This window comes from Mus pahari, chromosome 2 (genome assembly GCF_900095145.1).
Source record: "Mus pahari chromosome 2, PAHARI_EIJ_v1.1, whole genome shotgun sequence".
Classification (NCBI taxonomy): domain Eukaryota; kingdom Metazoa; phylum Chordata; class Mammalia; order Rodentia; family Muridae; genus Mus; species Mus pahari.
The window spans coordinates 73,076,013-73,088,754 of NC_034591.1; the positions used below are offsets into that span (position 1 = coordinate 73,076,013).

Genomic DNA, 12,742 nt, shown 5'->3' on the forward strand with positions numbered 1-12,742 from the left:
TTTATAGCCTACTAATTGATAATAATCAAGAGTCATAAAACAGCTAGTGAACTGATCAACAAAGCTGGGTATAGATGTACTGTGTGTGAGATACAGTTCAACTCAAAAAGAGAGTCAGTGCTGAGACATACAACCTGGGTGGACTTCAAAGCACTGTGCTCAGTGAAAGGAACCACACCCAAGACCACATTCCACCAATATGAAATGCCCAAAATGAGCAAGACCACAGAGGAGGTTTGAACAGTGGCTTCTAAGGACTGGGGCATGGGAAATGAGAGTGACAACTGGATGGTCTGGGATTTCCTTTTAGGGTGATGAAAGTCTTCTGCAGCCAAGTACTGATGGTGGCTCCACTTTCTGAATGTAACTAACTATTGTGTATTACAAAACCAGAACATCAGACCTTTGTAGACTTGTTATGTTACCACACACACACACACACACACACACACACGAGACAGAGAGAGGAATTTTCAATCTTGAGAAAAATAAAACATGTAGCATGAAAGTCCAAGTTTTCAGTGTTGACCCGATCAGTGTGATCACACTGCTATGCAACCAAACTTGAGGATGAATCTCACCTTGCAGAACCAAGACTCCACACACCTTAAGTAATAGTTCTAGGCCTCCTCCTACCTGAGCCCCTGACAGCCACCATTCAATTCTTCCCCCTATGGTTTTGAACACTGTACATAGCTGGTGTAGGTAGAAGCATATGCTATTTGCTTTTTTGTTGCTGGTTTATTTGACTTTGCAGAATATCTCAAGGTTCACCTGTCCTTCCTTTAATAGTCTTTGCCAATAGACTATTAAATAGAATGTGTGTGTATGTATTATACATCACATTTCAATTATCCATTCATCCACTGTCAGACAATTGGATTTCTTCCACATTTTAAGGATTGAGAATAATGCAACACATGGGTGTTCAGAGGACTCTTCAGGACTATGTTTTCAGTTGATTTCCATATATATAAATTATATATCCCAAAGTACAATGTTAGGGAACAAGGAAATTCTGTTTGTACTTGATGGAGGAACCACCTTACTGGGTTCTATAGCAGCCCAGTCACTTTTTACCTTTACCATCTGTGTGCAGTGGTTTCTATCTTCCCACATCCTCACCACAACTGTCTTCAGATTTTAGTTAAATTTTCTTCTTCTGAACTGTCATAGCCACTCCAGTGAGTGCAGTATGTGGCTCACTCTTGTACAGCTCTTATTTTAGAGGCGTTGTTGATACGACTAGCCGATGATGTCCATAAGCTGTAGAACTTCCCCACCATACTGCTATAACAAACAGCACCAAGGGGTTCATTTTATGGAAAGCAACGGCTTGGCTGTTCCAGGAGTGTGAAAAAGCACATGGCACTGGTCACATCTAGTTCCACCTTTGTGGTGACAGTGGGGCAGGTCCCTTACCGATCCTTAGTACAGTTGATCACTGCCTTACTGGACTGGCTTCCAGCAGTCCAGGGCTCACCCCACGATGCTGCCTTTTCTGGGTATACCTTACTCCTGAGAGACCACAGAGATGCCGCTCTGCCTTTGCTGTTGTCTCACTTCCCTTCAGCTGCTGAGTTCCCATCTCCATATGTAACTTCTCTTAATTTCTTCCTCCTGTGCTACATACAGGAGCTCCACGTCACATTTTGTCTTAAGGGTGGTCTAGTAGCCGCTCCTTCCCATAGCTTCCTTCTCCTGCACCCAGACTGCTCCTCCATGTCCTGTTGTCCCATCAAAGGCATCCGACATCTTGGACGTCATCTCTCTTCTCCTCCCCCAGCTCACCTCCCTGGGAAGCTCTATGTCACCTAGCTTTGAGATGTCCCGGGTATGAGCTCCCCCACTCCCTCTCCCATCCTGGCTAAGCCACTTAGCTGTCTAGCAGGCTCCACTGCCTCACACTGCATCTGAGTCCTCTAGAGCCCAAGTCTAGCCCTGCTGCCTCTGCTACCCCCCCAGGGCATCCCATCTTGCCCCACATTAGTTAGGAATTTCCATCTTAACCACAGGACCTGCACCTACTGTCCTTCTCTTTCCATCTCTTTCCTCCACTTTAATTGGTCCAGCAACAGCTTTCTAGAGTGTTCCAAGCTCAGCCTGCCTCTGTTCTTTCTTTGCTGCTGTTGTTGTTCCTTCTGTATGAGACACTTTTCCAGGATGACACTGTATGAGACACTTTTCCATCACTTAACAGACATATCTTCTCACAGTTATGAAAGCTGAGAAGTTCAAGGTCCAGGTACTAGACAGCTGACTCTGTTTCTAGGTAGGACTCTTCCTTCTTTGCAGAGGGGGCCACCCTCATAACCATCACCTCAAGGGCACCCCTGCTGCCCTGCCGCAGGCTCCATGTCCAAACACCGTCTTCGTGTTGAGTGTTAAGCCTTCAGCATGTGAGATTTGAAGTCTATTTAGTCTGTAAGTCACTTATCAAAGAAGGCCCGTTCAAACAACAGCTCTTTCTGCCCAGGTACCTAAAAGTTTCTTCCTGTCATATCTTGTCTCCTGCTAAGCTTCCTGCTGACCCTTGCTTCCTGCTTCAGTCTATTGTGAGGCCTGAATGGCACGGAACCGCATGAGCTCCATCCACTGGCCTACCTCTGCCTCCCAGAATGGGGCTAACTGCACAGTCAGTAAAGAATGGTTGAATTTAAAAAATCTTTAAAGTATCTAGTCATATGTACATTGCTAAACAACCTTCAGAGTGAAAAATTTGGAACTAGTACCAAGTTCCACAGTCACATGCTAGAACTCTTGTGGCCTTTAAAGGAGTATGTTGAATATTCAATGACATTACAATTGTCATGTTGCTATGTCAGTAAAAACAGCCCAAGCAAGACTATACAAAAAGAATATTAAAACATTTTATAAAAATTTACCGAACCTTGTATTATATAGTAAGGGAGAATTTGAGTGTAGAAGTGAACAAAAAGGTTAAATGTGGGGAAATTCTGCATGGCTTTCATTATTTCTTTACTATTCTTTCCAGATTTGTATAATAAATATATATTGAATATATAAAATATATTGTTCAATATACAAAATGCATATTGTATAAAATGTATATTGAATGTATAAAAGATGTATATTGTTCACTTTCCTGCCAAGGTTAAAGCAGTGTTGGCCCCTGACTGACAGGTCTGATCTACATAGGATCCAACTTTTCCCAATCAGCACTTGCTCTCCAAGGCTGGTGTCAGTACATCTAAGACTCTGCCTTAATGGCCATTCATGTTTGTAAACCCTTTCTGCACCCTGCCCAGGTCCTACCTAGCCATCCTCCTGTTGCCTGTAAGTGGATTTTACTGCTAGCATGAAAGTATAGCTGTGCTTAGAAAAGGTACCAAGGCACCCTTCGTTTCCACATGACAAAATGTGACGCTAGAAGCCGTCAGGGGCTCAGTGGCCAAGCACAGCCAATCCTGAAGCCCATGGTCCCTCTGCCTTTTACTCACAGCCATGTCCATGTCTGAGACAGAAGATGGCAGTATACAGCTCTCTGCACAACAGAGACAAGAGATGAGGAAGAGGGGCGAAGTGCATTTATTTCATATCATGAGCTACAGAAGCAAATGTGGAAACTGTCATTGCACAGGATCTGAGTCTCTGCCCATCTGTGCAGAGACAGCAGGTGGTGCATTTACGGAGTGACCCCAGAGAAGCTAGTGGCCCCTCAGAGGGGAAAGTCCCCCTAAGCTGCCCTGTCAGTGCAGAGCATCCGAACTACCCCCAAGGATGTCCCAGCCACTCCCTCACAACAGCAGTCAAGTTTTTCTTGCAACCAGACATGGAGTTTGCCCTCCTTTTTCTCAGAGAAACTAATTTCCCTCCAGCCTATGTGTTCTGATCGGCTTGTGGAAGCTGGTGGGAACTGCCTAACCATGAAGCCTGTGTTATCACACGTCAGTTTTCAGATGTGGACAGATGTTGTTTCCAGAGGCTGTTGTTCCCAGAGTCCTTTGTGGTGGTTATCAATAGGCCAGCGCTTAGGCAAGGCATTGAGTGAGTAATGCTGACCGATGTAACAAGAGTCCCACAGTGCAAGGTCACACCCACAGGGGATACGAATCTAACTAAACTGTTAGTAACAGTTGGAAGTCTGTGCCCAGTGAGAGGTTTATCTGAGGCAGACAGACCATCCGTAAGGCTAAGAGCCACTGTCCGCAAGGTTTCTCTCCCTGTGGTGGAGGTACACCAGGGCTGCCTGTCAGCATCTTGGTATGTTTTACTCAATCTGACTGAGAAGCTAACATTCTCTCTGTGATTTGCTCCGAAACATCTTTATTCTTGAACAAATGCAGCCCTTGGTTTGGACCTTGATTAGTGTTCTGTGGGTTTCAGAGCACTTTGTGGTAGTTCACTGAAAATTGTGCCTTACCTGCGAGACTGAAATATGTTCTTGCCAAATATGTTAAGACTGTAGAATGCTTCAAAAGTGTTAGAGACTTTTAAAATAGTAATTCTAACACCCAAGAGGGAAATTTGCTTCTTCGGGATTTTATGGATTTTAAAAACCTGGATTTTTCGTCATACATTTCAGCCCCCAAATCATCTTCATGACTATTCAGGCCACTGATGGCTGTGCCCAGCACCTGGAACCCTTTGTCAGAAACAGTTTTCAGTAACCAGGCTGCTTTGTAAGTGGCACAGAAATGCAGATTACAGGGTACATTGTGAGACAAGGCTGTGGAATCCCTAGTCCCCACCAGCAGCAAGACAAGGGACAGGGGGCAGGGGTTTCCAGACAGACACTGCAGGGGAAAAGACACCAGGATATGAGGTCCGGAAGCTCTGACTGAAGGGAAATTTGGGGAGCACCTGGAGATGTGACTTTAAAACTCGAGTAAATCATCTTAAAATTTTTAAAAAAATCAGAATTTTGTTGTGGTGACACTGGGACAGGACACTGGAATTAAATGTGGAACATGCAGGGTTCTTAACTATGGCATTCTGTCCTGTGTAACTTACACAACACTGGAACCCAATACGACTTGGAGACATATTGTTGGAGCTTCAGTAAATAGAAGCCTGAATTGTGTCAGCCGATAGTAACCTTTCTCCATTTTAGCAGATCCTGCACAGTCCTTGGCTTGTCTCAATGGCAGACAGAGAAGTGTGCCCAGAAACCTGGTACATGCCAGTCAGGAAGGCCTTCTCATAGGTCACTCACTGCCTGCGGCTCCCTGAGCCCATGGTGGGTGACACAGAAGACGGGTGGAAACACACAGCCCAGGGCCAGGAGGCAGAAGGTTTCAGGTTGGGCTCGTGTTGCCTGGAGATCCTCTGCTGGTATTCTGAGTGCTGGTTTAGCAGAAGTGCCTCCACAGGGTACAGGGGCCCTGGGCCAATAGATGGTGAGATCACTCTTGTTTCTCTCAGGCCGCACACCTGGTTCCTGGCTCCAAGCTGAGGCGGCTGGGCAGAGCTCTGATGACATCAAAAGCAGGAATTCTCAGGTAACCCCCCCCCACCCCCCGTCCTGAATATAAAGCCTGGAATTCTCTAGGGGGTCTCTGCCAGTGGGTCGCGACCCCTAAGGATCATGTCGGATACCCTGCAGATCAGATGGTTTACATAGCAAGTCATAAAAGTAGTGAAATTAAAGTTATGGAGTAGCCACAAGATAGTTTTGTGTTTGGGGGTGTGGCACCTCAACAGGAGGAGCTCTATCAAAGGACCTCAGCATTAGGAAGGTCAGGACCCACTGCTCAGCGGGGTTGCTCCTCTGTAGAAGCTTTCCTCTCTGGGTCCTCTTCCTTAAGAAGGGCATTTGGTGGAATGACCTTGGTTAAAGGCCAGAATGAAACGCCTACGGTTTCGCACTCTGCCCTGTGGTCAGGGGCTTTCCTCAGAGTCACCACTGCGTACAGAAAGAAGCAGTTTTACTCATTCAGAACCCTCCAGTCTCATCTATAGTCCTAACCCTGATCATTCCAGAAGCCTAAAGGAAACCCCATAACATCTGTGACGTATAATTTTGTGTTCTCGCTCGCCTATAGAACAGACGGTTCTTTGGGGCTCTTTGTTCCGTCAATATTATAATTGCTTTTATCCAAAATCTAATCTTAATTTTTAATGCTCTTGGCTACATGTAATTGATTGTCAAAACGTGGAGGAAAAACCACATAAATACCTTATCCTCATCCAAAATAACTCATAGAGAGTTTTCTAACCTGGCTAGAGGTGACGCCTCTCACTGCTCGTGATATGGGCTTCTCTTTAGAAATCCGTTGTTTCTCCTAACTCGTGAATTTAGTCCTTTCCTGGCCTACTTCTGTTTCCAAGTTCTGTGGAACAGAGGGTGGGCTAGCTGCTGCTGACTGTCATTCAGCAACTGTATGGTATGTTAATGAGGTGGCCTGGCTGGGCGGGCTCTAGAGTCCTGAAAGCTGCAGTTGCCCAATGGAGAGGAATGCTTCCTCTACCTGTTGGGCCACACATTCCCTCCTCCACTTCTAAACACAGATAATCCAAGAGTCACAATAACCGCTCTCCAATGAGCACAGATTCAAAAGCCAGTGTATAGGTAAAGAGGGGGAAAGGAGAAAGGACAGAATTATGGGAGATTATTGACAGGTGGAAGAGAGGATTCTGGGAAGATGGCAAGGTAGGAGGCACCACAGTCTGCCACTCTACCTGGGTGGTGGTGGTTCTGGCACTCTGTCTGTGGCAGATGGATTCTGGCATCTGCTGGAGACTTACTGTGTCCAGGAAAGACTTGAGCCATACACTACAGTTGATTTTGCTCAGCTCATAAGACATCAGCATCTAGCCATTTCCCAGCCATACCCACTAAGAAACAGTCATGTGCGTACCCATGGAGCAGCTAACCACTTATTCAGATCTTGGGGATCCACGCTTCAGTGTCTCCTCACTATTTCAGACCACAGAGGTTCAAATACTGATATCAGTGTAGTTCTCCGTTAGTCACCTTTCCTTTTATAGTGATAAAAAAATACCTTACCAGAGCAACCTCAGGGAGAAAGGCTTCACACATTCGTGGGTGCAGGCACTTGAGGTGACTGGGTATCTTGCATCTACGTGGGAAGCAGAGAGCACTGAACACAGGCACTCAGCTTATTTCTCCATTTAACGCATTCCTGGACACAAGCCTGGGAATAGGGTGGATCTCCTACCTCAATTTACTTGATAAAAATAAATAAATAAATAAATAAATAAATAAATAAATAAAGATAAATCTCTCATAAGAATGGCAAAGGTTAGATAACTAGGAATCTATCCAGTCTAAATAACTAGGAATCTATCCAGTCTAGATAACTAGGAATCTAGTCTAGATAACTAGGAATCTATCCAGTCTAGATAACTAGGAATCTATCCAGTCTAGATAACTAGGAATCTATCCAGTCTAGATAACTAGGAATGCCCAGAGACCTATTACCTAGCAGATTCATGGATAATGTCAATTCTTTCAAGGAAACTCAAAGGTAGCCTTATGCATAAAAAAAAAAAAAAATGGAGGAGAAATGCAGGAAAGCACCTGAGAGTCTTCATTAATGCCTTAGGGGGATTCTTGGCACGGAGATAATTTACAACAATATAAATAATAAGATCAATAAAACAATAACAAAAAATAAGATCAATAACAGCAAAGAAGCAAAACCCGGAGAGAGTGGAGAATCTAATCTCCAATATTGCTGCTGCATTATTTCATCCAGTTGTGTAGTTCCCAACAACAATACACAGATCACACAGAAGAACAGGAAAGCATGGCCCCTTCCAAGACTGGAGGGAGAGTAGGAAACACACATTATCCCCAAAGAGGGACTCACGGCAGAGTCGCCAGAGAACATCAGAGCTGCCCGAGAGGTGTTCAGCTAAATGCAAGCAAATTGTGTGTGAACAAAATGGAAGGATCTATAAAGACAGAAGCTGACAGATACAACTGAGATGGGTTGGGGGGGGGGGAGAACATGCAAGGCAGATCTGAGCAGCAGAGGATAAACAGTGAGTTTGAAGACAAAACAATTGCTTAGTCTGAAGAACTGGAAGAAACAGTGAAAGGGGAACAGAGCCCGGGGGAGCTGGGGACCCTCGGGTAAGCAAAGGTGTGTGCTGCTGGTCTCAGTGAAGGAGAGGGAGGAGAGAAAAGGAGTGGAAAGGCAACTTGAGGAAATAATAAATAAAAACTCAAATTGGATGAGAATATTGAATGGAAGTACCTAAAAATTTAGTATGTGTAAGGAAGATGAGCTGAGAGAGACGCCTACCCCCACCCCCACCCCACCAAAAGCCACTGTGAGCACCACTGTAAGGACACGGGAAACCTGGAGAGCAGCATGAATAACCTTGTCACCTGCACAGGGTCCTCAGTAGGTCTAGCTGCAGTCTTCTAGTAAGGAGGTATGGGTCAGGGGTGTATACAGCATTCAGAAGCAAGGAAAGAGTGCCCACCAGGAGAACTGTACCTGGCAAGACTGTCCTTCAAAGGTGAGAGGGAAGCCACACACTTACAGGCGAGCTCCAGACCTGCCCAGCTGCCAGTGGTCAGTCAGTCGGTAGGTCTCAGGACTCCAGTCCCTCTCTGAGTCACTTCCCTTTGATATGTAAAACCAAATAATGGCCCAGTTTAGACTTTTGACTCTAGGAAATTATCACTGGTTTTTACTTGGTTCATAGTATATGTCTGGGATTTCTATGTTTTATTTTTCTAAAATGAATGTTTTAAATGTATTGTTATTTTATGCAAATGGGTGTTTTTTCCTACATGTGTGTCTGTGTACCACATGTGTGCAGTGCCCACAGAAGCCAGAGAGGGTGCCAGATGCCCTGGAACTGGAGTTATAGATACATTTACGGTTGTGAGCTCCTATGTGGGTGCCATGAACTGAACCTGGGTCCTCTGGAAGAACAGTTGGGGCTCCTAACCTCTGAGCCATCTCTCCAGTCCTATATTTTCTGAAATGAATAGATAATATTTTATGATCAGGAAACCAAAAGAATCGCCACAATCCTAGTGTCTACATTTACAAAGCTTTGCCGTTTATCAGTTAGCTTGTATGGGTTCTCTCATTTGACCCTTCACAATAGCCAGACGATTGAGCAAAGAGAGAAGCTCACCTATTTCCACAAAGGAGGACCCGTTGCAGAAGCTCAGGGAGTAACCCAGGGTGGCCTTCTGACTTCTGTCTGGTGTTCCCACTGCTTCTCTAACCTACTAGAATCCCAAGCAGCAAGGCTCCTCCTCCCAACTCCTGCGGCAAGGCTGTGAAGCCATTGGGCAGGACCTGTCTCCAGCCCCAGGACAAGCACACACGGAAATCATCCCACGAGGATGGGTTTCCTCTCTCTGGATCTAGATCTTCAGCCCTCTAGCTCAGGGCTCCCAGCCATGGGATGGCTATAATGTCTGTAAAGAAGACCCCAGTTCAGTCAAGGAGAGGTTGTAACGTTGTCTTGAGGCATCCCAAGTCAAGGTATTGTATGTCTCATTGGGAATCAGCGTAATTGATTCGTAGTACATGAGGTCGCAAAACATACACAGGAGAACCACTGGACTTGAGACAGTAAACCGAGCCAGGGAGTGGTATGGATATGGGTACCGAGGCCCAGGGCTGGAACTCTGAGGGCTTTGGTCCCCTTCCCTCCTTTCTGTGGCCTTCATATGGCTTCTCCAACATGCTGTTTGCTGTGCCTGAGCTCTGTGCCGACTGAATTGCATATGCTTGCTTCTGTAAATGTTTATAAGCCCATTATCAGGTTCCCACATACCATCGATTTCAGGTCCTTTACCTCTTCCCATTCTCAGTCTCTGGGGGGTGGGGGTGGGGGAACAAACACCAAAAAACCAAACCCCAGCTCCTTGTACATGGTGGGGTCATCTCACTGACAAGGAAAACAGATCCCCGCCGTGGGATCTTCTGTCAGCAAGGTGTCTTCATGAGAATGTTTTTGCGGTAATATGCTGTCATGTTTCTGCAGTTATCTCTAAAGGCCCTCCGGTGAGAAGATGGGGAAGCCAAGGTCCTGGGGTTCTGGACTCCAGGACAACTCCTCAAGACTCTACTGTTCTCAAGCTCTACGCATTTGACATACAGGCTCCGGACTGGGCATTTGTTTATTGTAAATAATGATTTGCACGAACCCTAAAGCACCATTTTAGTCAACTTTTATTTGAGTAATATTTTAACATTTTTAAAATATGCATCCTGGCATTTGTCTGTCTTGTACAGGTGGTGCCCTATCCCACCCTGTGGTGTCCACTGTGACTATAGCACATGCTTGCAGGCTGGTCCTTCTGAAACCTTTTCCAGAGCATCCTTAGTTTTCAAGTAGTCCCAAAGTCATAACTATCCACAACAGCTTCTTATTGGCATGATTCTCATCCATCACACCAACTGCAAAATCAAACCAAATAATGCCTTATGAACCATGCAGCTCAGAGGAAGCAGAGTGTCCCCAGGTCCTGGTGTGGCCACACAGCTTCCAGTGAGCGAGATACCACGTCTCGCTGCCTTTTAGCAGTACAGGGATGTCATTTTGCTGCCTAATGTATATATCCCGATGCAAAGGCTAGAGTGGGCGTGGCCCCTCCCACGCCTTCCGCAGGGCCCCTTTTGTAACTGAATTCTTTTACAAGTAGCCAATGCTCTTACTGTTTACAGCATCCCTCGTACCCAGTCTCCACTTTCCTTCTCCCCCTCCATGTTCCCAGCTCCATGCTGATAGCCAGGGTAAAGTCAGCTTTATGAGATTTTGATATCCTCCCACCCCTGCAGACTACAAATGTGTATAGCTCATGATTATGATAAGTTTATTTTTTACCTCAGTAGTCTCCCTCCCCAAACTCTACTCGGAGTGTAAGATTTGTGTGGAAAATGCAACATATATTTTAAAAAGAAGAAGAAGAACAAGAGGAAGCTGAAGATAAAGATCCACTGGTGGCCCGACTAGCCTAAGGATATACACAAGAAACTGGATGTCGCAGCACACACTTGGGATTCCATTGCCAGGGAGGCAGAGGCAGGCAGATCCCTGCGACTCATTGGCCAGCCAAGCTCATCGGGGAACCCCGGGTTCCAGAAAGTGACATTGTCTCAAAATACAGGGTGGCAACCCCTGAGGCCACAACACCCAAAGTTGGCCTCTCACAGGCTCACACATTACATGCGTGCACCCATCCCACACAGGAACATGTACAGCCATATACAAACACATACAAAAGAGCAAAGCAACTCTTGGAGTCTATCTCAAATATCTGGCCCCGCTGGTAGGAATCCCATCAGCCCAAAGGACCTTCCCTCTGAGCTGAAGAACACAGACAACTCTCTTGCCTGGTGGTGCGTGCCTGGGGTGCTCCGCAGATAAAGGCAGCCAAGTCAGCTGCCCTGAGTAGACAGAGGGCCACTCCAGCACGGGGCAGCAGTCTGCACCCTTCTTTGATTCTCCAGGGCATGAAGGATGCGTTTGCTTCTTGTCAGGCCCCAAATGCCCCTATCCACCAGAGAGGGGAGGCTGTAGCAGAGGAGGGGAAAGAGGTAGGAAACAGTCTGAGCTCAGAATAGCTGCAGACAAAGGAGAAGGGCACTGAGCTACAATGTGTGATGGAGCATCTCACTCAGGCACTCACCCCACAAAAACATTAGCCCAGGCCAGGCCATCCAGGGACAGTGGATAAGGAGAGTGTTCAGCCGTGTGTCTGCAGACACCTAACTGTCATTTGGAGCAAATGTCCTACATGAACATTGTGCTTTCAGATAGGAGAAACTGAGCCAGAGCCAAGTTTCTGAAATCTCTGGGGTAAGGACTCAAGCCTTTGTAACAGCCACATGAACAGACGTGAAGGTTCCATTCAACGCTGATTTGTTGAGTTGGTTCTGGAAGTGTGTAGAAAGGTCAGGATCCACTCTACTCTTCTCCCAACCATGCAAAGTAATAATCATTAAAAAAAAAAAAAAAAAAAAGCTTTCATAACTACGACGAGGGCCGTCAGGAAGGCAGCCCCGCCTTTGAAGTAGTCTGTTTGCCCAGTACACTGGAGAACACCATGTTTTACACTGCTGGTACATGGATTTAAACTATTCATGAGTGGGAAGATGTCTCTGTCAGGAGACATCCTGCTGCCCACGCATGAGGGCCTGAGCTCCTATCCCCAGGACCCACATACAAGCCAGGCATAGGGGTGCATGTCTGTAATCTTTGGTAGAGGACTGGGTAAAGGTGAGTAGAGACAGCTGATCCTAGGAAGGTCAGTGCCTAGCCAACCTCGAAACATGAGTGAGCTGCAAGCTGCAGGGTTAGTGAGAAACTGATAGTAAGGTAGAGGTAGACCAAAAAAGATTCCTGTGTATGGCCTTTGGGCCTCTGCATGCATGCACACATGTGCCCTTGTTTATGCCCACACACGTGTGCATACACACACACACATNCACACACACACACACATAAAACCACATAAATATTTTTTACAAAGTTATTTAAGGTCAGAAGGAAGGAACACGCAAAAACCAAAAATAGTAAGCAAGGAACCGTCTCAGGGAGCTGGCTGAGCAGCTCACGACCTGTCTCTGAGCCTACCCCTCCAAGGTCAAGTGGGTCCCTTCAGTGCCCACCAGCAGCGTACAGGTTAGGCCCCTGGCCGTGGTCTCACACGTGGAGACATCCCTGCCAGCCTTGCTTACCCTCACATTGCAGATTGTGACTCCCCCAATGTCTCCCCCAATGTACTTTATTGGCGCCCCCGCTGCGGATTCATTCCTTTGTACCTAATAAACTTTAA

The 12,742-nt window shown here is 46.2% G+C and overlaps 1 protein-coding gene across 1 annotated transcript in view; it reads left to right on the forward strand.

Moving 5' to 3' along the window:
- Wipf3 (WAS/WASL interacting protein family member 3) overlaps positions 1-12,742 on the forward strand; it is a 29,004-nt gene extending 16,262 nt beyond the window's left edge. Inside the window, exons 8-9 of the mRNA XM_029535274.1 lie at positions 5,386-5,462; positions 9,946-12,742. Coding sequence (XP_029391134.1) covers positions 5,386-5,462; positions 9,946-9,969 — 101 coding nt within the window. The 3' untranslated portion in view covers positions 9,970-12,742. The remainder of the gene's footprint in view (positions 1-5,385; positions 5,463-9,945) is intronic.